Source organism: Nycticebus coucang, chromosome 9 (genome assembly GCF_027406575.1).
Source record: "Nycticebus coucang isolate mNycCou1 chromosome 9, mNycCou1.pri, whole genome shotgun sequence".
In the NCBI taxonomy this organism is placed as follows: Eukaryota; Metazoa; Chordata; class Mammalia; order Primates; family Lorisidae; genus Nycticebus; species Nycticebus coucang.
The window spans coordinates 14,306,658-14,333,900 of NC_069788.1; the positions used below are offsets into that span (position 1 = coordinate 14,306,658).

Consider the following 27,243-nt stretch of genomic DNA (forward strand, 5'->3'; position numbering starts at 1 on the left):
TGAAAAGTTATTCTCTATTAATTATTTTTAAAATTCTTAGGTTTTCTATAGTAATTCTCTGGTTTAGTTTTTTAAATTTAAAATCTTACCCATCCCACATTTTTTATTGGCACAGTCATAATGTATGGACCCAATTTTGTGTTTTCCTAAATACTATGACATTGTCTCCAATCCACGCATTGAAATGATATTTTAAAGTATGAGCCTTTGATAGTACTGTCTGCTTTTTAAAACTTGTACATGTATTAATTTGAAAAGTCTTAAAATTGTATGTAAAATGACAAATACATTAAGGTGAATAAACAGATTCTCAAAGTACAATTAATTGTATCTAGATTCAAATTTAGCACTTGAAATAATAAGGAGTTGCTCTAATTTTCATGTCTGGCAAATTATTCTGAAGTATACAGAAGATGAGTTGCTATTACTGTTAACAGAAGCTGTTCTCAAGATGATTTGCTACTAATTTGGATAACATAGAACAGCTATTGTTATCACGCAAAATGTATTTTAATCATTACTTTGTCTTTAGACTAAATTTGTACTTACTGGTGACAAAACCCAGGAGATTGACTATACAGATTGAACAAGCATCCTTAATTCTGCAGAAGATTTGAAAAGATGCTAGGATGATTCCTTAAGTATTGAACAGTTAATTCCTAATTCATAAAATCAGCAAGAACTCCCTATGAATTAAGAATTAACCACATGGTGAATTAGTTTGTGCAGTAACTAATGTGAAAATTAGTTGCGTTATTTTTTTAAATTGGCATTTGGTGGGTAAGTGGGAAAACGTGTGCTAGTAGTACCGCCAAAAAGCATTGATCTTTAAAAATGTTAGAATACTGAGACTTAAATGTATCTGAGGGTCAACTCCGTTTCCAGGGAAATTATATTTCAGATCAATGAACAAATCAGCCTATATACACATATTTCTTTAAACACAACCTTTTAGAAAAGGTTAATCTGTCAAGTTATGTCATTGCACCTGCTCGTGTTTTATGGCCTGAATACATTAAGGCTGTGTCAGTGTAACCCCATTTCAGCTCACAGTGCATTGATGAGAACAGTCACGATGTGCCACATAGACCCTCAGGATGTCTCCGTGTCACTCTGCAGTCAATGGGTTGACAACATGAGTTAGATGATCTTTGTACAAACATCAGATTGTGATGCTGTGGAAGCCAGGAGCAAACGCCCTAATTTTCAACCTACCAATCAAACACTAGAAAGTAGGCGTGAAAGTAAATTATGATTTCTGTTTTCTTAATATTTCAATGAAATGGAGCGATCAGAAAGTTATTTGAAGCTTCTAAAAAAAGAGTAACTAGTGCATCCAGTGAATAAATCACGATAATTTGTGAGCCAATGTATTCTCAAAATAAGAGTACATTAGAGAGCCATGATAAGCAAACAAGCGAGGGTAAGGAAGAGGTAATGTGAACGACATATAAAAAGACTCCTACATGTGGTTCTACGTCGTGCAAGACTCCTTACTAGGTAGAAGACCTAGTGTAACATTTAATCACCATTTTCAACAGATCCCTTGATGACCACCAGGCATTCCCAATAATAAACAGGAAGAGGACAGAAAATCGAATACCTGCTAATGTCAGGAATTCCACTAGTCACCATACATATGCAATCTTATTTAATTTTAACAACTCTAAGAAATAGATGTGTTGTCTTTTTCAGATAAGATAAAATCTATAAAGGCAACAATGCAAATACAGGGTGAAGCTAAACTAACTCATGCCTAGCTGACCCCCAAACTCTGTTCTATTTCTAATATATTCTATTTCCACCTCCAAACACATCTTTAGAGGATAAGATGCACTTGAACGTGACTCATCCCAACCCATGAATATATTCAGGTGAATATTATCAGATGTAAGACACAGGATGATCCTTGGCATTTCTGATAAATGAAGGTAGTAAACTTCCCAGAATGTATTTTGGTAAATGAAAGAGTGGTTGTGAATTCGGATAGCAACCTGTAGGAGCGGAATGAAAAATCAGCAACCTAGCCTGAAGAGAAGGAAGAATAGAAAGCCCCAGGACTGGAGCTAAAGAGAAGCTGGATGAGTCAGAGGGGTGTGGTAAAGCAAAGAGCAACCATTCCTAGGATTTGTTAAAAAAGAGATGCCATGCACAGAAGCTGGTTGTTAGTGACAATTCTCTACCAGTCTTGTCCCTGCCTATCTGCCCAGTGAGAGAGGTGCTAACTGCTTTATATTTTGAACTATCTTTCACCCATAAGATCTAAACATGGCCAAAAGGAAATCTAGAGGATTCAAATGTGATTCAGGCTCTGCCACCTGCATATTCTTGATGGTTTGACATAGTTCTGAATAAAAAGAATAATGACTACTCAGTTTAGTATATTGCTTGCTCGGCACCCTTTGGGGCTAACGTGGGAGACACAAGTCTGTGTAAGTTTTGTGAAAGAATATCCTTGTTCTTGTTGATGTTACTGAATTAATGCCCCAAGCCATGGAGAAAGGGCAATGCATAAAGGCAAGGAAAAAAATCACCTGGCTTTGTAAATTAGTTGATTTATGGGATTTGTTCAGCTGGTTGAGTTTGAGATCCTGGGGGATAGGGTTGAGATCAATAGTACAGTTGGTTTCATCTACTTGCTAGGAGTCCTGTTAACAGTAGCCTTAATTAAATGATATATGAGCAAAGTTGAACAGTTTTGGTTTCAGCCTCTGTTGGTACAATTAATCAGAGTGATGGGTAAAGTGGCATACTCACAGAAAAATTGGCCAGTATAGAAATGAGAAGTGGATATTCTTGGAAGGCAGTGGGTCTTTCGTTTTTCTGCTTGTCTTACGAGGGCAGTACAAACTGCTCTTTTGTTCTGGACTCTCTCTCTCTTTTTTTTAGAGACAGAGTCTTACTTTGTCACCCTCAGTGGAGTGTCATGGCGTCACACAGCTCACAGCAACCTCCAGATCTTGGGCTTAGGCGATTCTCTTGCCTCAGCCTCTCGAGTAGCTGGGACTACAGGTGCCGGGCACAATGGCTATTTTTTGTTGCAGTTTGGCCGGGGCCGGGTTCAAACCTGACACCCTCGTATAAGGGGCCAGCGCCCTACCCACTGAGCCACAGGCACTGCCCTCTGGATTATCTCTTAAAGGGTGTTCATATGGCAAAGCTAGGGCAGATTTACTTGCTGTTTGGGATAGTAGAGACAATGTCTCCCTCTGGGCAAAGGACAAGTTTCCTTATAGCCCATTATTAAAAAAAAAAAAAAAAAAAAATGGCTTCCTTATGCTTGGAGTTACTCTACTTTTAACACAATCCCCCCTGAATATCTAGCACACCCCTGTTGCTTCTGGAACCTGGCAGCCAAGGAAACAACCAGCATAAACATGAAGCTCACGTTGCTTGCTGCTGTGAGTAATAACACTTTTCTCTCTGATTCAGGAATCTCATGTTTTCTACCAGAATTCATAAAGCTGTGATGAGCTGAATTATTATCTTTCAAGTAGAGTAAAACCTCAGACCTTTCATAGTTTTTGACAGTGGTAAGTCTAATACTTACTCTATATTGGGCATTTATCTGACTTAACTATTCCTTATATTTATTCTCTATCCTTTAATGGGATGAAATAGAGAGGATTTAAAGAAAAAAAAGTATTGTCAAAAGGTTAGCTACTTGAAAGAATATAGATAAAGAAATTAGAATTCCTTAGAAAAGTAAGGGAGAAAATAATAGAATTTTAAGGTTGAAAATGACTTTAGTAACTTTTGTCTCACCCCTAAATATTAGTGACATTAGGTAAAAATAAGTATACAAATAAAAATAGTTGCATAGTTCAGGATAGAATCATGGTTCCTCAAACTTAACATCCAATGTTTCTTTATTTTTCAAAAGGTGATTTTATTAATGAATCAAGCCACACAAAACTTTTGCTCATGTCTGCAGAATATTGAACTGGTAATGGGATTCTTTAATTAAGAAGATAATTACAGTTATCAACCAATAACATGACTTACAAAGAATCAAAAATAATAGGGGGAAGTAAGTGACATCAGACTTTTTATTGCTGAAAATTTTTAATATGTGAAAAGGTTATCCCCTCTCCTAAATTAATTAGCTTTGTTAGCTGGAAAAAGGGGATCTTCTCCTCATTATGATGTTCAAGGCAGCAATTTTATATTTTTCTATAGATATTTTCACTATAACATTTGGTGATATTTCACTTTAAAATTGTCTTTGTAGGTAAAAAATATTTGTTTCCTCTACTTAATTTATTGGGCACCTAGACTACATCCTGTGCTTTTCGTAACTGGGATACTTTAGTAACTGGGATAGAGAAGGTTCCTGTCCTCATAAAGATTATACTCATGGTAAAAAAATACTTAGAATTGAATTTACATTTAACAGACTTTTTAAAATGAAAAAATTCTACCCATGAAATACTGTGCTTTAAAGCTCTAATTTTTCAGCATTTGCTTTATAAAGTTCTTTAGAACTTTCCTACTAATATTTTTGCAATTCCTAGTAGCATAATAACAACAATAATAACAGGGGCGGCGCCTGTGGCTCAGTTGGTGAGGCGCCGGCCCCATATACCGAGGGTGGCGTGTTCAAACCCGGCCCCGGCCAAACTGCAACCAAAAAATAGCTGGGCGTTGTGGCGGGCGCCTGTGGTCCCAGCTACTTGGGAGGCTGAGGCAGGAGAATCGCTTAAGCCCAGGAGTTGCAGGTTGCTGTGAGCTGCGTGAGGCCATGGCACTCTACCGAGGGCCATAAAGTGAGACTCTGTCTCTACAAAAAAAAAAATAATAATAATAATAATAACAATAGCTAGGAGTTAAACAGTATTTAGCAGGAGGTAATCATTTAATCATTACTCTAAAATCTCTACATGCACTAAGTCATTTAATCATCACTACAACACTGTAATAGGAAATGTTATTATTCTATTTTATAGATGCACAGAGAGGTCTAGAGACACTGTCAAGTTCAAACCCAGGTATCTGGCTCCAGAGTCTGTGTAAGTCCTGAGCATGCATTTTTGGTTTGTTAAAATGAAGAGAATAGTTAATTGGAATGAATATAATCCTGATCCTTTTTAGAGAGCAATCAATCAAATCTTTGTGGTGGTGGAATTACAAAGATTTATAAAACGCTCAGATAGAATGGAATTGAATTAAACTAATTTTTATGTAGATTTATGTTTTAAATAAATACATGCTTAACTGCTTATAATTGCAAAAAGGCCTACCCATTTTATGATTTTCTAATGACATTTAATGTATATTTAATTTATCTTCCTGATTGCTGAGTATTTCAATGTGAAATAAAGGAGCTCTTTTTTATAAAAGTTCCAAATTACCAATGCTTAGCACTTTCAGGAAAGAAAGTTTTACTGTTGAGGTTTAAATGTGAAATTTGGACTTTTGATGAAAACAGTTTGAAATGTTTTTTGAAGCAAACTATAAACAAAAGGGTAGAAGAAGCTATTCTCAAATCATTCATCCCATGAAAAACATATAAATCACTTCCATGTCAAATGAGCTGACTATAAGTTTTCTAAAACATAAATCTTCTCTAAAGCTAAAGCATAAATCTTTCCAGAGCCTTAAGCATCAAATCGCCTGTATTTCTGCACAGAGTAGATAAAAATAGCTTTGTGTTACAGAAACACACTTTAAACACACACTAAAAACCACTTCTATTTTAATCAACGAATTCACTTATGTAGGTCTTTTGCCCACAGATAAATAAAGGGTGGATTTTAAAAAATATTGCACCTACCTTCTTTCTGTGGATCGACTAATATTCCAAAAACGTCAATACTGAGCCAGATCACCAACTTGAGAAAGTTAACAATGAATTAAAAATGAATTATTTAAATTTTTAAGACTAATAATACTAATTCAAATTGAGGCAACTTATAGGAAGTGTCTAAGTAACTGAGGTTTTAATATGTGAAGAATTTAAAATAATCTTAACTTGAATGATTTATTACTATGTTTTCATACATATATTTATACATACTTATAAATAACAATAATACATATATGACATAGAATATAGATTTATTCTAGTCCGAACAGAAAGAAGAGTTATGCTCTTTGGGCATGTAACAAGTAACCTATTTTATTCACCTCAGGAGAGGTGATTATAACTCCATTGGAATTTTAATGAGAGCATATTTAGGAGTTTATTCTGCGGTTCACATGTATTTAAAGCAAATGACTTTAATTCTCAATGTAAGAATTCTATTCAAAATGATTTTCTGTGAAATAAGTAGATGTTTGTGTAGAGTATAACTACAGTTGTATAAATACTTGTAGACTTTTTATATACTATTCATGAATGATCAGTTTAAAAATGATCAACTTCAACCAACTGGTTGCTTTTTCTTAAACCGAATAGGTTCCATGAAAGCAACCACAGTGAGTGTTGTTTATTTCTGTGTCCCCAGTACCAAACACAGCATCTGGCACTCCCTAAGCATTCAAGTAAGTGGGGAAAAGGAGGGAGGAAGGAAGGAAAAGTGACTAATCACTTACTAATCACTGTTTTTATAGAAAAAATAATTATTTCAACATTTCCCCTATGTCAAATACTAACTGGTCTTTTGTGCGTTACAACCATCAGCTAAGTGAGTAGTGTCATTTGACTTATAAATGACCAGCTGAGATTATTCTCTCAGTTGCTTATTTTGTACTGGAGGTAGTTTCCTCAGAGTGAAAGCTATGTTCTCTGTCTGTGCCTAATTTTCACTTAAGCAGGACTTTTCTGGACCCCAAGGACCTGGCATTTAAGTGCCATTTAGTGAGCATGTGTTAAGGCACTCTGCTGTTGACTGACTTAACCTTTGGCTTCTGTGTAAACATTTGGTGCCATCTGGATGGTTATTTAATAACTCCCCAAAGAGACAGGGCCAGAGCAACATGGTCATTTTCCTGGTAACTAAAATTAGTGGATCTATTACACGAAATAGCACTGTTCTCCCTTTCACCTGTCTCTCCGTGACATGACATGCAAAGTCCAGAAGAGGAAAGAAAGAAGGAAGCTGAAACGTTAGCCAATTGTCTCATGTCAGTCCTTCCCTGGCTTCTGAAGTCTCAGTTAATGTATTTCTGTAAAACTTTGCTATAAAAACAGCACAACTTTATTTAACTGAGGGAGCTCTGGTGATAGTAGGTAACAGGAAGGATATAGAACATGGGAAAGTCATTATCTCATTCTCTCCACATTTGTATTTGCTTTAAAATGCATAATAAAAGACTAAAAGAAAAAAAAAGAACATGCACATTTTTAAGAAGTTACCTGTAAATATACATTATATGTATATAAAATTAAGATTTTTAACAATAAATGATAAATAATCAAAGAATTTGAGCTTTCTGCACCTGTGTACTTAGATGTAATGATTTATAGCTAATATTTAAACACAAGAAAGAAAGTAATATGTCACAATTCAAATGACACAAACAAATCATAAAATATCTTTAGTGGAGGATTTTAATGTCAAATTCTTCATGATTTCAGAAATAATTTATCAGAATCTACCCTGAACACAAATTTTCATTATGATCTTAGATCAATGACATTTGAGCAAATAAACTAGGATCTCATTATAATAAATACGTTTTTCTTATTCAGTGTGGGTTTTAGTTCATATAAATCTGCTTTGTAAATTGTAAATAGCAGCAGAAGAGATACTTAAAATTTACTAGTACCTCCCTGGTTAATTGTCATCTTGACATTAAGTACTCAGTTTTTCCACAGTAAGAATATACTGTCTTAGGGGAAAAAAATTGATTCCATATATAATTTTATTAGTATACTTATTTTAAATAATTTAGGAAAGAAAACTGTATTCTTTAATGGGGTATTCAGAAATGGCTTTTCTAACCAATCATTATTGTAGCTCAATACATGACAATGATAACTAACAATGGAACAATTCTAGTGGAAACCAAAAAGCTTTGGGGAAAATGAGATTTGATGACATTTTTAAAATTAAAAAAATGACCATAAATATGCAAAATATATTTAAAGGCAATTATTCTTTGTTGTTAACAAGCTAGCTGCACAATTTCCTAACCCTAACCCTAACCCCTAACCCTACAGCTACAATCATAGCACTATTTGACTTTATTTGGTTTCATTTATGCTACTGAAAGCAAAAGCCTTACACTTATAGCAATCCAGTTCACATTTTCTATGGATTAAAACATTAGATGCTAAATTTTACCATCCAGGAGTTGAGCAAAGTGCTGAGAAATGGCTAAATGCATGAGGCAAGACGTGTTAAGGGTCTATAAGTATAGGTCAAAGACTTTTAATCAACACTTTGTATCATAGTAATTAGGCAAATCACAAGAATTAAAAGTTAACAGCCACTCACTCATTCTTCACTGCAAGCCTAAAAATGTAAGCAGGGCCAATGTGCTGAATCAGAACAGTGGATAGTCTATTTGGCCACCACTCTGCTTTTTAAAAAATTAATTGGACAAGTTTTTGGAAAACTTACTAAGAAGAAACAGAAAACTTCACTGAACAAATGACTTTCAGGGCGGCGCCTGTGGCTCAAAGGAGTAGGGCGCAGGCCCCACATACTGGAAGTGGCGGGTTCGAACTTGGCCCTGGCCAAAAACTAAAAAAACAAAACAAAACAAACAAACAAAAAAAGCAAGTGACTTTCAAACAGTGAAAGTGAAATCAGTGGCATAAAAGCCTTCTGCCAAAAAAAAAAAAAAAATTCAGTCTAAATGGCTTTACCCAAATCATTAGTAACAGCTAATACTTACACTTACCATTTAATAGTAGAAAAAGAAAGTTAATAAACTGAATTAATGAAGCTACAACAAAGATTTAAAAATACTAAAAAAGACAATATTCATTAAATACCAATTATTTCCTGAGAAACTACTGCACCCACAAGCAGGACTCCATATGCTTGCAAGTCAGCAGTGAATGAAACTCGCAAAGATCCTGGCCCGCCTGGGTTCACAGTCTAATAGAGAGAGAGAGAGATCCACAACAGACAATGAACACAGTAAGATGAAGGTTTAACTGATACGTTAGAAAGGGATAAGAGACATGAAAAGAAAAAATATGGGTATTAGACATTTCAACGTTTCTGTATGTGTGTAATTTTAAATAGGGGTAGCCAGTGTGCACATCGCTGAGAAGGAGGTAGGAAAGTTAGCTGTGGATGTTTCTTGGGGAAAGCGAAGAAACAGCAGACACACTTGATGAATTGCAAGAGGCCACTGTTGTGAAATACAGTGAGAGAGAAAGAAAAGAATAGGAAATGAATCGAGGCTATGTTAACCAGTTTGATGTAAGCATTCCAAATTGCACATAAAATCAGCACATTGTACCCCATAAATGCATTAATGTATATAGTTATGATTTATTTAAAAAAATTAAAAAATATATAAAATGCATGAGAAAAAAAAAAAGTAGTGCAGACCTGTATGCCACTGCATGGAATTTTGCTTTTACTTTAAATTAAATGGAGAGACACTGGATATTTGACATTGTCACAAAGAGTGACAAACATTCTGCATTTAGTATTTATAAGACTAAAGGAAGGCCCGGGAAGCAGTAGACAGACCATCCATGAGCTCCTGAAATAATCCAGGGATGTATGATGGTAACTAGGACCAAATGGTAGCCATAGAGATGTGAGAATTGATTAGACTATAGAGATATATTGTAGGTTACACCAATAGCATAAGTAATTTTAAGGCTAACTCACTTATGCTTATAGGTGCAAAATATCTAGGTAAATTATATGTAATTCAGCATTGCATTAAAAACATCACATTATAGGCTTCCAGGATGGTCCCATCGTTTCTATTAAATCAACATAACCACAATAACAACTAAAAACTCGGGATTACGTATTCTATTAAGACAACTATCTGGAGACACCAGAAACTCAACAACAGCAGGCAGGTCCTGGAAGGAATCAACATTTGGAAAAAACAACATGCAGTCAGTTTCCCATTTTGAAGATGTTTGGGTTGAGGACGAGCTCAAGTCTGGGTCATGGAGTGGCTAATGAAGAGGCCTACACTCTTTCTGGATTGACAAATCTGAGGACAGAGGTCAGGGCAAATGCAATTTCTAGAAAGGAAAGGAGGGGGTGTGGTTTGCAGAATCCCAAAACAAGAAAGGAAGCCCCAATCCTGTATATAAACTCTGCCCAATATCTGGTTGACCCTCTAAACATACATACACAGTACAAACACAAAGTAGCTCAGCTTAGCTTAAAAAAACAAAACTTGGATTTCAGCTGTTCCCAACCACAGGAGAGAGAGAGTTTGCAGTGTAAATCTAGCCAATTTAATGATTGGCTAAGTTAATTAATAATATAGTAGTGTTCTTCAGAAAAAAAAAACAAAACGAAGATTCAGAGTTTCTCCAACATCATTTACAGTATCTGAAATACAATAAAAAGCTACTTGACATACAAGTAAGCAGAAAAACATAACCCATTCTAAAGAGCAAAGAGAATCAACTGGGACCAATTTGACATTACTCAGAGGATAGAGTTATCAGAGATTTTAAAGCTTTTATTGAAACTGTTCTCAAGGACAGGAAGGGAACATGCTCATAGTAAATGAAAAAATAGGAAATATCAGCAGAAAAATAGATACTAGTGAAAAGAATTTCACTAAATTAAATGTATAATACCTGTAATAAAAATTTTAGCTGAGCACAGTGGGTCATATCTGTAATCCCAGCACTCCAGGAGGCCGAGGTGAGTGGATTGTTTAAGCTCAGGAATTTGAGACCAGCCTAAGCAAGAGCGAGATGTTGTCTCTATTCAAAATCGAAAAACTAGCTGCATACTCTGGCAGGTGCCTATAGTCCCAGCTACTTAGGAGGCTGAGATAAAAGGATGACTTGAGCCCAGAAGTTTGAGGTTGCTGTTAGCTATGACACCATGGCACTCTAGGCAGGGCGACAGAGTGAGACTCTGTCTCAAAAAAGAAAGAAAAAAGACACCCCCCTCACCCCAAATTTACACGACGGGCTTAACAGCTGAATAGAAATGATCAAATCAAGAGTAAACTTGACAGTAGTTCTCTAGAAATGATCCATTCCTCCAAAAGAGAGAATTAGATGGGAAAAAAAGGAACTGAGTTTTTGGACAGGTGGAACATTATCAAAAACCAAACACATCTGTAATTGATATTCCAGAAAAAGAAGAGTGAGATAAAGTGGCAGAAAACATATTTGATGAAATATGAAGCAAAAATTTCCTAATGTTAATAGTTGAAAGACATAAATTTACAGATTCAAGAAGCTAATCAGGGCAAATTTAAAGCAAAACACATCTAGATGCATCATATCAAATTGCTGAAAACCAATGCTAAAGAGAAAAATATTGAAAGCAGCCTTAGAAAAATGACACGCTGCATGCAGGGAAGAATTACTAGAAGGATTCATCAGAAATAATGGAGGTGAGAAGACACAGAAAGCCCTTTACATTGCTAAAAGACAAAAAGAAACTGTCAAACCAGAATTTCATATCCTTCATGAATGAGATTTAAACATTCATCATGACTAGCTGAGTTCATCCTAGAACAGCAAGGATGGTTCCCACTCAGGACATACATACAGTAGTTAGCCACATTAAGGTATTGAAGAAGAAGGAATATACAATTATTTCAATGGATGTAGAAAAAGACTCTAAAATTCAACAACTGGTCCAGGTAAAACTCTTGGCAAAGTAGAAACAAAAGGAAAGAAAAAAATAGCTGGATAAAAAAGACAAATAAGCAAAACAAACAAATCTAGGCTTCATGTAAAACCTTAGCGCCCCTACATGGAAAGACAAATAGCACTCTCTTCTTTACTCAAGATTCTTTAATTCCTCCCCCACCCCCAAACAAACTAACAAGCGGGAAGGAAGGGTCCTATTTAATGTGGAACTTCACAGCCTTCATGGTAGGGTCATGGGAAAGACTGGGATAATAACTATCATCCCTGTAAGTCCTATGTACCAAGACTAGGAAAAGAAATAGGAAATAAACAAATTGGAAAGGAAGAGATAAGTTGTCATAATTTGTGAATACTTATGTACATAGTAAATATAAGGAAATATACAGACAAACTATTAGAACTAATTTGATAGGTTAACAGGGTCATGACCAAAAATATACAAAAATAAATATTAAGATAAAGGAATTTATTTTTCTGCCTTAGGGAAAGCCAACTGTTCCTATATAACTTACTGTGAGGTCTGTCCTTTCCCTACTGAGTTATAAAGTTTTATAAAGTCCAAGGCCCCATATGTGCCTTTGTCTGTTTCTGGGCTCTGTGTAAAACACCAGCACGTCTAAGAATGTTAAATAGTACTGAGGTCTGACTGCTATGAAAATTCTCTCATGAGAATTTGTATGGCCACTTCGGAGAGCATCAGGCAGTTTTTTCTGAAAATTTTTTTCTGATCGAATTCAACAAATATTTATTGAGTGCCTACTCTGTGCTAGATACATGTTTTCCAGGTAGTTACAACACATCAGAGAACAAAACAAAGAGCCCTGCCCTCGTGGAGCTTACAGCCATGGAGCTTACAGACACTCATCGATTGCTACTTTACGTTGTATGCTGCCTGTGTCCCCAGACATGTCCTCAGCCCCTGTCCTCAGCCGCCCACTGCAGGGATGAGTAGGCCTCGCTCGGACATAAACGATGTGTCTGGAGGTGCCCTACAGGGCCGGACTGCACACCCACCCCCAGCCTGCCACCAGGTAGTAGATAAGGCTGGAACTGATTTTTCAAAAAACTTTCAATATATTGAAGGAGCATACAACATGTTTTCTTGTTACATGGATGACTGTATGATGCTGAAGCTGGGGCTATTAGCTACTCGTCACCAGAATAGTTTACACTGTCCTTGACTGGATGCTGAAATAACCAGCACACTCTGCATCAAAAGGGGAGCGCCCTGCATCAGGGAAGTCAGCGTTAGAGTACACTTCATTACTGTTTCTCTCAAACTCTTGTTAAACAAAATATGAATAAAAGTAAAGTAAATAGAATCTGTGATTTAGAGAGGAAAAAGTATCCCCTTTATTTATTAGGGGCAGTTCACCTGTGTATGTGCTTGGACCGTCTCTGAAATTCTGTACTGGAGTTGCCGATGCTGACGGCCCTACACAAGAAAGCATTACAGATGGACTTGCTTGTGGGTTGGAGATGTGGAGATGGAAGTTCATCTTCTGTCATGACATAATCAGGAAGCAAATTATAAGTATAAAAAGGGAGACTGGCCTCTCCTAGAAGTGTCCAAAAGAAATCAGGCTGGTGTCTTTGATATAAAGACTGATGTAATGAGTAATTCTAAACTATTTGCTCAAGATCTGAGAGAGGAAGCTGTAGAGGGAAGTGTTAGACCCGCTTTTAGAGCATTAATTCACAAGCTTGGCTGCACAGTGGGATTGCTGGTGACAATTTAAAACAACTGTTGCCGAGGTCCCTGCCTAGTGATTCTGACTTTATTGGTGTGTGATGTAGCCTAAGAATTAGAAATTTTTAAAGCACCTTGGGTGATTTCAATGTGCAGTTGAGATGAGAACCTTTGATCTATAGAAAAAGGGAGCTAGTTGGGGAGAGAGAGCTAAGCCTTTATGACTGGAAGGGTGGTCCATGGACCAGTAGCACCTATATCCCTGCAGACATTCCTAGAAATACAGACTCTCTGGCCTCACTCCAGACTTACAGAATAAAAATATGCATTTGAACAAGATCCCTCAATGTGCACAGGCACATTAAATCTTGAGAAGCATTAAGACACCTAAGCCCACAGGAGTATTAGGATGGTCAGGTTAAGACTGGAATCAAAGGCACCTTCCTAGCACTACTCTCTTCCATTTAACCCAGCAGGCCTCAATCTTAGTTTAGTTTTACTAGTATGCCTCCCTAACTAAAAGAGGTAGTTCTGTGTTACCACATATTAAGTTGGATTTCAAATGAAAGCCAGACTTCTCCAACAATCTAAAAGAATGTTCCAAGTGGGAAGAAGGAAGTCATAGTTCCCATAAACAATGGTTCTCAACTCTAGCTGCACATTTAGATCCACTTGGGAGCTTTTGTAATATACCTGTTATACATTAGATCTGTTGGATTAGAATTTCTGTAGGCAAAGCTCCAATGTCAGTGTTATAGCCTTCATGGATTTTAGCTGGCAGCTAGTCTTCAGAATCACCACCCAGCTATAGAAAACCTCTGAAAGTCTGACCTTCGATAATCAGGATTCGCCTTTGAAATCAAATTATTTAAATGCTTAATTTGTGTCATTAGGTAATATCAATATAAAATTCAAGAGAGACCTCGGGCCAAAAATGATCTTTAAAAAAAATCTATCTTCTTTTCCATTATATTTAGAGTCGTTTTTTTAGACCAAATCTTTAAGTTAAATCAGAATCTTTAATGGCCTATGAAGAAAATCTGTGATAGTAAATTATATCCAAATATAAACACATTGTATGTTTATGTTAGATGCTTAATGAATGATGAACCACTTCATTGAGAACACTCTCATTATGTCCATATTATAAAGATTTCTCATAAATCTGTTACTGGGGTACCATCATTTTATCATTTGAAAATCTTAGAAAAAAGTAAGTAGTGAAATAACAATGGTCTTAGACAGGTATTGGGGGGATGTAACAACCAGTTTAACAGGTAGCTGTTTTTACCCTTTTATTTTGTTTTCTTCTTTTGTAATTTTTGGAGTAAGTAGAACTGTCTCTGCTCTCGTTTCCTTTAAATGTGACGTTAATTGTATAAAATCATTCCAAACCATGATAGAGTAAAAAAATACTTTTGATGCAAAAGAATGAATAATCAAATCAAACATTCAAGGGACTAAGTTACGAAGCATATGGAGGATAGAGGGAATTGCTCAGGGGAGGTATTGGTTCCAGCTGATTTTCTAGTAACTGCCTGCAGGAGTTACCATGACCTTGGATCAACTACTTCACTGCTGTGGGCAGGCGCCTCATCTTTAAAATGTGGAGGTTTGGCTAGATACACTGTAGGATCACTTTCAATTCTTAAATGCTGTATGGTTTAAATTCTGGCCTAATCATAATACAGTAGGAACAACAAATAAGATGACAAATTTCAATTTGAACTTTTGATTTCGAGAATACTTACAGTTAAAGCTGGTGGTCCTGGAGGTCCCATATCTCCCTAAAACAGATTAAAGAAAAGTTGCAATTTACCAATAGTCCTTTTTTGTATTGCACTCATACATTTATAAATAGATAGAAACAACATCTATAGATATGTTGTGAAGGACAGCAAAATGGAATTCCATCTTGGTCAAAGTCTCTGCACAAGGAAAATCTCCCATGATAGAAAAATCACCTCAGGCACTCCATGCTTTTTGCAACAGCATGACTTATTTTGAAAGCTAAAATAATCGAATTTTTCTGTTCTTTTGTCTACTAATCCAAAATTAGAAAGAATATTTTTTCAACTATGGTTACTTGCTAACAGAGCAGCTGGGAAGTGTAACAGTGAGAGCTAATTTTTCTGACAAAGTTAACATGAGGATGAGCAGGAAGAATGTGGATGTCACATTTCATGGCTCCCAGCTGCACGAGGTGGTCCTGTCGCCTCTTCTCAAGCTCTGCTGAATTGGCAGTGCCTTTGATATCAACCGTAAGAGGCTCTGCCTATTTTATGTACTTTTAAATACTAAAACAGCTTTGCTGATTGATGTGAAAATGAATTTCCAAGTGGATATGTTGATAAACTATTTGACATCTTTAAAACAAATGTTACATATGAAAGTTCACTCTTTTCCAATTTCTATGTAACCTCCATGCTTTACTGTCTCTGGAACTCTATTCATTTCGTCAGAACTCTCAGTTGTCAAGAGCAAGCATCCTTGCCAGGTTCTTGTTTAGCTGGATAGAATGGAGACGCTATGCTGTGGGGTCCTGGGATGTTGTGGTCTCACCTTGAGACAATGTTTAGAATTTTCTCTTTTCTCAACAAGTACAGTCAGCTCAAAAGTTATAACTTAAAGTTGTTTAATTATTATTTGTGACTGTTGGATTGAAATAATTTAGAGTGAGTTCTTGATGGCCGTTGATGTAGCTTAAATAAGTCCCAGAGTTGGAAGATCACCTGTAACATGTAGGTGAAGACTGAAGATAGACACAGATTTCTAGATGGACTGAGCATGGAGAACAAAACAGTGGGAAACAAAACAGTTTTCATCAAATTGGGACCAACCAATGACCTTATTCTAAACAATTCTTGCTTTTACTATGCCTTAATTCTTTTTTCAAGGTCACCGCCAATATTCCATTATGAAATAGAATATGAGAAAAAGTGGCAGAAAATGAACATTTAGACTAAGACCGTGATACATGGTTAGCCTGGTCCCTCCTGAAAGCCCCGTGCTTTACTATGACTAGAGTAGCTCAGTGTTAGTGGCAAAGTCCTCCAATTCAGGACACATCGCTAACTGGGTGATTGAATGAAGACCCAATGCTGTTAAACAAGGATGAAACAGGAAATGCTTATAAACACATGTGAATGTCGACAGCAATTGTGCATTTAGTGTCTTCAAACTAATTAAATGAAACAAAAGGCTTTACTTGTTTGGATGATTTTAACAGAACTGCCTTTGGTTAATTCAAAAATGCTTTTGGGAGATAAATGGCATCAACAGGAAGTCACCGCATAGATTTTCAGGTTTTCTTCAGAAAAGATTGACACTCTGCTGGGTAAATACAATACCTTTTCTCCTTTGGGGCCAGGGGGACCAGGAGGACCCAAGTCACCTTTCCAACCCTGTGTAAAGAATATAACCAAAACACGGTTCACAGAAAGCTTCTATTTCAAACAAGTCATTAGCAGCAAAATGAATCATAATTGACTGAACTCCCAAATCCCTTTCTTCCCTTTGTAGTATGGAGAGAAATCAAAATGACTGGCACTAAAATGATAATCCACATCTGTGCAGTGGTGGCACAGATACATTAAATCAGCGCGGATCCTCAATACTGCGTATCTGTGCAACTCCGCTTCCTGCTAAAATTACATTAATTCACCATCTGGGAGAATATCATTTATATCTATACGAGCATTTAAGTACCCACTCTGGACTGAATTTTGGGATGTTGTAAATACCTCTGATTTAGCATTGATGTGTCCCTTATAAAGCTTGCCAAAAACATTCGAGAGTTACAGCAAAATCATTTCTATGTCTCTATCAAGAACTCTAATTGTGGGAGGAAAAGGAGTGAAAGACACATTCTTTTGCTCTTACACAATGGGAGCTAAAATGTGATTTCTTTCCTGTGTTAAAGTACATTTTAGTTCTTTACTTCCTATCTTTCTTTATCTGGATGTATAATGATGTCAAATGAGACAATATAAGACAAAGGCAGAATAACAACCATACACTTTGATGACTCCTCCAGACTCTTGGCTACGTTAATGGATATTTGGATACTGAGTAAGAAATGGCAGATTTCAGGAATATCACAATAGATGAATTGCATAATTGCATTGGAGAAAATGAGTTCTACTGCCATGTTGTTCACGATGTAAATAGAAAATCAGACAGACACATCCTGACTGTGTGGTAAATAGGAAAAACATATATTCCTTTGTCCTTAACTTAAAACATTGGATGAGGAAAGAAGGGTAGTGGAAAAACCCCAAATATTTTAAAACCACATGGTGCATAGCAAATTGAGGCATCTTACTGTTCCTAGCTGAGGGATCCAGCTATTACTCCCTGACATTTTGTAGTAAATAAATAATGCCAAATGTCATCACTTATACTGACTCAATATAGAAGCCAATGGTGGATGGAAAGAAACAAAAGAAAATTAGATAAGTAAAATAATGCTATTGCAGAGAGCATGAGAAAATGGTTAGAGTCTTATGTCTTAAGGAAAACATTTCTAATGGATGAAACAATATCTAAATGGCCAAAAGACTTTGTAGTTTCATAATTGCTTCCGTGGGTGGATAAAATTCATAGCTATGTTTCTATTTCCCATGGAATATTTATAGAAAAAGGGATAGTGGAGAATTAAATAATATTTGAGATGTAGTACAATTTTCTCTTATTACTTGAAATGTTTATTCCTTCCCAAATCAAGGAACACATACTCTGTTTATATGTGATTCCAGAGTAGAACTTGGCAACAGCATATTTTAAACACTTGGAGGGAGAAAATTTCTATTTCTGTTAACAGACATTATTAATTCACTAATGTATTCATCCATTTATTCAATAAACATTTATTGTATATCATACCTTGCGTACAATCACTCTTCTAGCCTTTAGACCTGCATGTCCAATACAGTAGCCATGAGCCACATACAGTTTTTGAATCCTTGAAATAAGTATCGTCTGAATTGAGATCAGCTATGATTGTAAAATACTGTTGGGTTTCTAAGATTTAGTATAAGAAAAGAATGTAAAATATTTTATTGATAATCTTATATTGATTAAGTGCTGAAATGGTGACATTTGGATATATTTTATTAAATATAAAACATTATTAAAGTAGTGTCACCTGTTTTGTTTTAACTTGACATAGTTGTAAGAAAATGTCGTATGTATACACATTTGTCTTGAACTTGTAGCTCTCATTTTATTTCTCTTAGATAGTCCTGCTTGATAGACACAAAAGAGAATAAGAAGTTGACAAAGACTCTCTTCATGATCAATCCTCAGTCAGCTCCTCAAGACCCTCCTCTTAATCAGGTCTGAGCCTTGGTCCCCATCCTGTCTTTGGTCTGATCAACACAATTGTAATAAGAATCTTGCCAGATTATACAGAATCTCCTACCCTTGATATCTGTTCTTCATCCCCTATGCTAGATGTCTAAGTCCTTGGCCTAGAATCCTCTTGCCTTTCATGTCCCCTCTTGGTGATTTTCCATCCATGGTCCCTTTCCCCATTCTGCTCATTGGCTACAAATCTCCTTGTATTTAGAGTTGGGCCACATTGCTCTCCCCTAACGCAATTCTCCTATTGCAATAGTCTGAGCAAAAAGTCTCCCTTACTACATTTTTAACACAAGTGTATCAGGATAATTTTTGTTTAACAACAAGGTTCCTGTCCTCAGGGAGCTCACGTAAAAGAGAAGTTCCCATGACAATAAACACATCAACAGGCTGAATGTGATAGAAGTGAAGGAGGAGAGAGCTGCTGCAGCAGGTGGGGTGGTCAGAAACAGCCTCTGTATGGTGGTGACATTTGTCATTTCAGAATGTTGCAGCTGTGCTTGGCTGGGGGACAGTGTTGGGGTGGAGGGACTAGCCAGCACAAAGCCACCAACGTGAAAGAAGTGTCCTGAGCATTCAGGTAAGAAGTAGGAGATTAGGTCAAGGTGTACCAGCAGTTACAGCCTTGAGAATTACAGGTCATAGTGAGGAAGATGGGTTTTGTTGTAAGTGCAATGGGAAGCTACTCAGGGAGTTATGCCGTTCACTCTGGGAGGCTGAGGCAGGTGGATTGCCTGAGCTCACAAGTTGGAGACCAGCCTGAGCCACAGTGAGACCTTGTCTATAAAAAAAGCCAGACGTTGTGGCGGGCCCCTGTAGCCCCAGCTACTTGGGAGGCTGAGATAAGAGAATTGCTTCAGCCGAAGAGTTTAAGGTTGCTATGAGCTGTGACATCACGGCACTCCCCTGGGGGCAACAAAGTGAGACTCTGCCTAAAACAAAAAAACAAACAAACAAACAAAAAACTATGCAGAGAAAAGACAAAGGTGACAAAAGAAATGAGTTAACTCTAGGGTGGAGGAAGGGATAGGGTGGACGACACAGGCAGAGCCTACGGAGAGGATGACGCCTTAGTTCTCACACTGAGTTGGTGTTCCACTTATAACTATGATTTAAAACCATCATATGTGTGGTTTTAAACAACATATGTTATTTCCTAGGCATAAAATAATACATTAAACATTTTAAAGATTCCTGCCTGACAACGTAACTCCAATGACAACTTTTAGTGGAGGAACTTACTGGTAGTCGGGTCAGCTATCTTTCTTTGGTTCAATCAACTTGAGGCAGGAAGAAGGAGAGGGGATAAGCCAACAAGTGGGAGTTGCCGTGACTGAGTGCCATGGCGGAAGGGAGCATTCCCCACGGATGCATAATTTTACTAGAAGTGGCCAAGACTTCACTGATGTGGATTTCAGGAGGGTCAGGAGGGGAATGGCCTTTTATGAATAACTGGGGGGAGGGATTGGGGGGGTAGTTATCTAAGCTTCCCTACAAAACTGGCTTAAGGAATAGTTTTCTAGAAGGGTTACTTTGTGAATCATATGTTGTAAAAATGGCACGTGGTAGGCACTTCATAAATGTTGCCTTTACTTTTCAAGTTCAAGCTTCAGGGATAAGTGATAGCTCTTTCTGCTCGGTTTTATACCAGCTTGATGGATATGTAACAACAGCGCCTTCACTCACATAGGGTAAAATGCAATCGAGAAGTACTTCATTCATCAAGCTTCTACTTTTATGGCCATCAAAGTGGGCCCATGTAACTCATGTCCTCCTGGGACAAAGTACTGCGTTGTTAAGACCATGGCATCGTAATAGGCTCTGAGAAGCAGATCAGTGATGCTTTTTTTTTTTTTTTTAATTAATTTTTATTAAATCATAACAGTATGCATTTATGGGGTACAATGTGATGATTTGATATACAATGTGGAATGCTTAAATCAAACTGATTAATCATCACCTCACATACTTATTTTTTCTGGTAAGACATTTATAATGTAATTTTAGTCATTTTGAAATGCACCCTTGCATTGTGAACATTAGGTAGACCCCCCCAAAAAATCCTCCCTTCAGTCGCCCTCTGCCCTTCCCTTCTCTGCCCTCCTTCTTTCTGTACTATATTTGTGTTTTATTATTCATATGAATATGCAAGTGATTATATATTGGTTTAGTAATAATATTGAGTACATTGGATAGTTTTTTTTTTCCATTCTTGACATACTTTTCTATGAAGAATATGTTCCAACTCAATCTAGGTAAACATAAAAGATGTAATGTCTCGGGTGGTGCCTATGGCTCAAAGGGGTAGGGCGCTGGCCCCATATGCCAGAGATGGCAGTTTCAAATCCAGTCCCGGCCAGAAAATGCAAAAAAAAAAAAAAAGAAAAAAGATGTAACGTCTCCAGCTTTTTTATGGATGCATGGTATTCCATGGTATACATATATCACGATTTGTTAATCCATTCATGTGTTGTGGGGCATTTGGGTTGCTCCTACAATTTGGCAATTATGAATTGGACTTCAATAAATATTCTAGTGCAGATTTCTTTGTGTTAACATTATTTTTCTTCTTCTGCATACATACCTAGTAATAGAACTACAGGATCAAAGGGTAGGTCAACTTTTAGTTCCTTGAGCATTCACCATACTTCTTTCCAAAAAGGCTGTATTAGTTTGCAGTCCCACCAGCAGTATAGAAGTGTTCCTTTCTCTCCACATCCATGCCAACATCTGCAGTTTTGGAATTTTGTGATGTGGGCTAATCTTACTGGAGTTAGGTGATATCTCAAAGTGGTTTTGATTTGCATTTCTCTGATGCATAAAGATGATAAGCATTTTTTCATGTGTTTTTAGGCCATTTACCTGCCATCTTCGGAGAAGTTTCTGTTCAAGTCTCTTGCCCACAAAGAAATGGGGTTCTTTGATCTTTTCTTTTTTTTTTTTTATTGTTGGGGATTCATTGAGGGTACAATAAGCCAGTTACACTGATTGCAATTGTTAGGCAAAGTCCCTCTTGCAATCATGTCTTGCCCCCATAAAATGTGACACACACCAAGGCCCCACCCTCCTCCCTCCATCCCTCTTTCTGCTTCCCCCCCCATAACCTTAATTGTCATTAATTGTCCTCATATCAAGATTGAGTACATAGGATTCATGCTTCTCCATTTTTGTGATGCTTTACTAAGAATAATGTCTTCCACTTCCATCCAGGTTAATACGAAGGATGTAAAGTCTCCATTTTTTTTAATGGCTGAATAGTATTCCATGGTATACATATACCACAGCTTGTTAATCCATTCCTGGGTTGGTGGGCATTTAGGCTGTTTCCACATTTTGGCAATGGTAAATTGAGCTGCAATAAACAGTCTAGTACAAGTGTCCTTATGATAAAAGGATTTTTTTCCTTCTGGGTAGATGCCCAGTAATGGGATTGCAGGATCGAATGGGAGGTCTAGGTTGAGTGCTTTGAGGTTTCTCCATACTTCCTTCCAGAAAGGTTGTACTAGTTTGCAGTCCCACCAGCAGTGTAAAAGTGTTCCCTTCTCTCCACATCCACGCCAGCATCTGCAGTTTTGAGATTTTGTGATGTGGGCCATTCTCACTGGGGTTAGATGATATCTCAGGGTTGTTTTGATTTGCATTTCTCTAATATATAGAGATGATGAACATTTTTTCATGTGTTTGTTAGCCATTCGTCTGTCGTCTTTAGAGAAAGTTCTATTCATGTCTCTTGCCCATTGATATAAGGGATTGTTGGCTTTTTTCATGTGGATTAATTTGAGTTCTCTATAGATCCTGGTTATCAAGCTTTTGTCTGATTGAAAATATGCAAATATCCTTTCCCATTGTGTAGGTTGTCTCTTTGCTTTGGTTATTGTCTCCTTAGCTGTACAGAAGCTTTTCAGTTTAATGAAGTCCCATTTGTTTATTTTTGTTGTTGTTGCCATTGTCATGGCAGTCTTCTTCATGAAGTCTTCCCCCAGGCCAATATCTTCCAGTGTTTTTCCTATGCTTTCTTTGAGGATTTTTATTGTTTCATGCCTTAAATTTAAGTCCTTTATCCATCTTGAATCAATTTTTGTGAGTGGGGAAAGGTGTGGGTCCAGTTTCAGTCTTTTACATGTAGACATCCAGTTCTCCCAACACCATTTATTGAATAGGGAGTCTTTCCCCCAAGGTAAGTTCTTGTTTGATTTATCAAAGATTAGGTGGTTGTAAGATGTTAGTTTCATTTCTTGGTGTTCAATTCGATTCCAAGGGTCTATGTCGCTGTTTTTGTGCCAGTACCATGCTGTCTTGAGCACTATGGCTTTGTAGTACAGACTAAAATCTGGTATGCTGATGCCCCCAGCTTTATTTTTGTTACTAAGAACTGCCTTAGCTATACGGGGTTTTTTCCGGTTCCATACAAAACGCAGAATCATTTTTTCCAAATCTTGAAAGTACGATGTAGGTACTTTGATAGGAATGGCATTGAATAGGTAGATTGCTTTGGGAAGTATAGACATTTTAACAATGTTGATTCTTCCCATCCATGAGCATGGTATGTTCTTCCATTTGTTAATATCCTCTGCTATTTCCTTTCTGAGGATTTCATAGTTTTCTTTATAGAGGTCCTTCACGTCCTTCGTTAGGTATATTCCTAGGTATTTCATTTTCTTTGAAACTATGGTGAAGGGAGTTGTGTCCTTAATTAGCTTCTCATCTTGACTGTTATTGGTGTATACAAAGGCTACTGACTTGTGGACATTGATTTTATATCCTGAAACATTACTGTATTTTCTGATGACTTCTAGGAGTCTTGTGGTTGACTCTTTGGGGTTCTCTAAGTATAAGATCATGTCGTCAGCAAAGAGGGAGAGTTTGACCTCCTCTGCTCCCATTTGGATTCCCTTTATTTCCTTGTCTTGCCTAATTGTATTGGCTAGAACTTCCAGCACTATGTTGAATAGTAAAGGTGACAGAGGACAACCTTGTCTGGTTCCAGTTCTAAGAGGAAAAGCTTTCAGTTTTACTCCATTCAGTAAAATATTGGCTGTGGGTTTGTCATAGATAGCTTCAATCAGTTTTAGAAATGTGCCACCTATGCCTATACTCTTCAGTGTTCTAATTAGAAAAGGATGCTGGATTTTATCAAATGCTTTTTCTGCATCTATTGAGAGGATCATGTGATCTTTATTTTTGCCTCTGTTAATATGGTGGATAACGTTTATGGACTTGCGTATGTTAAACCAGCCTTGCATCCCTGGGATGAAGCCTACTTGATCATGATGAATGACTTTTTTGATGATAAGCTGTAATCTATTGGCTAGGATTTTGTTGAGAATTTTTCCATCTATATTCATGAGTGAGATTGGTCTGAAATTCTCCTTTTTGCTTGGGTCTTTTCCTGGTTTTGGTATCAGGGTGATGTTTGCTTCATAGAATGTGTTGGGGAAGATTCCTTCTTCCTCAATTTTTTGGAATAATTTCTGCAGTACAGGAATAAGCTCTTCCTTGAAGGTTTGATAGAATTCTGGAGTGAAGCCATCTGGACCAGGGCATTTTTTAGTTGGAAGCTTTTTTATTGTTTCTTTGATCTCAGTGCTTGAAATTGGTCTGTTCAGGAGCTCTATTTCTTCCTGGCTAAGTCTAGGGAGAGGGTGTGATTTCAAATATTGATCCATTTCCTTCACATTGTCAAATTTCTGGGCATAGAGTTTCTGGTAGTATTCAGAGATGATCTCTTGTATCTCTGTGGGATCAGTTGTTATTTATTTCCCCTTTATCGTTTCTGATTGAGGTTATTAGAGATTTTACTTTTCTATTTCTAGTTAGTCTGGCCAATGGTTTATCTATTTTATTTATTTTTTCAAAAAACCAACTCCTTGTTTCATTAATTTTCTGAATGATTCTTTTGTTTTCAATTTCACTGATCTCTGATTTGATTTTGGATATTTCTTTTCTTCTACTGGGTTTAGGCTTAGATTGTTCTTCTTTTTCCAATTCCATAAGATCTCTTGTGAGATTGTTGATGTGCTCTCTTTCTGTTTTTCGAATGTAGGCATCTAAAGCGATGAATTTTCCTCTCAAAACTGCTTTTGCAGTATCCCACAGGTTTTGGTAGCTTGTGTCTTCATTGTTGTTATGCTCAAGGAAGTTAATGATTTCCTGTTTTATTTCTTCCTTCACCCATCTGTTATTCAACAGAAGATTGTTTAATTTCCATGCCTTTGGGTGGGGTTGAGCATTTTTGTTAGAGTTGAGTTCCATCTTTAGTGCCTTATGGTCTGAAAAGATACAAGGTAAAATTTCAATTCTTTTGATTCTGTTGATATTTGTTTTGTGTCCCAGGATATGATCAATTTTGGAGAATGTTCCATGGGGTGATGAGAAGAATGTATATTCTTTATCTTTGGGGTGGAGTGTTCTATATACGTCTATCAAGCATAGTTGGTCTAGGGTCTCATTTAAATCTCTTACATCTTTGTTTAATTTCTGTTTAGAGGATCTGTCCAGCTCTGTAAGAGGTGTGTTAAAGTCCCCTGTTATGATGGTATTATCAGATATCATATTGCTCAGACTGAGTAAGGTCTGCTTCAAGAATCTGGGAGCATTTAAATTGGGTGCATAAATATTTAGAATTGAAATGTCTTCTTCTTGTAGTTTTCCCTTGACCAATATAAAGTGACCATCTTTGTCTTTTTTGACTTTAGTTGCTTTAAATCCACATGTATCTGAAAATAAGATTGCAACTCCTCTTTTCTTCTGAATTCCATTTGCCTGAAAAATTGTCTTCCAGCCCTTGACTCGGAGCTTTAATTTGTCTTTTGAAGCCAGGTGTGTTTCTTGCAGACAGCAAATGGATGGCTTGTGTTTTTTAATCCAGTCAACCAATCTATGTCTCTTCAGTGGGGAATTCAAGCCATTAACATTTATTGAGATAATGGATAAGTGTGGTAGTATTCTATTCGTCTTATTTGGTGAGAGTCCATTGCTTAGTTTTATCTTTTGCATCAGTGTGGAGGTTAGGTTCTGTCCTTTGATTTCTGAGTTCTTACTTTGGTGCTGATCCATTGTGGTGGTCAGTGTGCAGAACAGGTTGAAGTATTTCCTGTAGAGCTGGTCTTGTTGTGGCGAATTTCCTCAATGTTTGTATATCCGTAAATGATTTGATTTCTCCGTCAATTTTGAAGCTTAGCTTAGCAGGGTACAGAATTCTGGGCTGAAAATTGTTCTGTTTAAGTAGATTAAAGGTAGATGACCATTGTCTTCTTGCTTGGAAAGTTTCATTAGAGAAGTCTGTGGTAACTCTGATGGATTTGCCCCTGTAGGTCAACTGGCGCTTACTCCTGGCAGCTTGCAGAATCTTTTCTTTTGTCTTGACTTTGGACAGGTTCATCACAATGTGTCTTGGAGAAGCTCGGTTAGAGTTGAGGCGACCTGGGGTCCGATATCCCTCTGAAAGCAGTGTGTCAGAATCTTTGGTGATGTTTGGGAAATTTTCTTTTATAATATTCTCTAGTATGGCTTCCATTCCTCTGGGGCATTCTTCTTCCCCTTCTGGGATTCCTATAACTCGTATGTTGGAACGCTTCATAAAGTCCCATAATTCTGACAGTGAACGTTCTGCTTTCTCTCTCTTCTTTTCTGCCTCTTTTACTGTCTGAGTTATCTCAAGAACTTTGTCTTCTACCTCTGAAATTCTTTCTTCTGCATGGTCTAACCTGTTGCTGATACTTTCCATTGCATCTTTAAGTTCCCTAATTGACTGTTCCAGTTCCTTCAGGTCTGCTATATCCTTTTTATATTCTTCATATCGTTCATCTCTTATTTGATTCTGTTTTTGGATTTCCTTTTGGTTATTTTCCACTTTATTAGCAATTTCCTTCATTGTTTCCATCATTTCTTTCATTGTTTTCAACATGTGTATTCTAAATTCCCTTTCTGTCATTCCTAACATTTCTATACTGGTGGAATCATCTGCAGTAGCTACCTCATGGTCCCTTGGTGGGGTTGTTCTAGACTGGTTCTTCATGTTGCCTGGAGTTTTCTGCTGATTCTTCCTCATGAGTGATTTCTTTTATCTGTTTGCTTGCCCTAATTTTCCTTTCACTTCCTCTTGCTCTTTAAGTTCTTGTGCCTGTGGACTAAAGGTTAATGGACCAGAAGGGTGAGAAGGTTGAAGAGCAAAAAAAAAAGGGGATGAAAGAAAGGAGGACCGAGTGATAAGAAAAAAAGAAAGATAGAGAAAGGAGAGGGGGTGGGTATAAGGAATATTGACAAAAAGAAGAGAGGCACAGAAAGAGGGAGACAGGGCAATATAGGTGTACATTAGGGTACTTTGACACAACCTTAAAAAACCCCACCTTCTGGGGTTGCCCAGTTGCGTGGTTCCCTTTAGGTCAGCAGCTCTTTGCTAACCTGATCAGACACAGTACCCCACCTCCACCAAGTAGAGAGGAAAGACAAAAATGCTATAAATCAAACCAAAAGA

At 37.0% G+C, this 27,243-nt stretch overlaps 1 protein-coding gene across 3 annotated transcripts in view; it reads right to left on the reverse strand.

The window, feature by feature from the left end:
* COL19A1 (collagen type XIX alpha 1 chain) overlaps positions 1 to 27,243 on the reverse strand; it is a 358,807-nt gene that overhangs the window by 173,458 nt on the left and 158,106 nt on the right. For all 3 annotated transcript variants that reach the window (XR_008382367.1, XM_053601516.1, XM_053601514.1), the window contains 2 exons: positions 16,757 to 16,810; positions 15,158 to 15,193 (listed from right to left, as the gene is read on the reverse strand). Coding sequence is in view for 2 of the 3 variants with exons in the window: in XM_053601516.1 (XP_053457491.1) it covers positions 15,158 to 15,193; positions 16,757 to 16,810 (90 nt within the window). In the remaining variant the exon portion in view is untranslated. The remainder of the gene's footprint in view (positions 1 to 15,157; positions 15,194 to 16,756; positions 16,811 to 27,243) is intronic.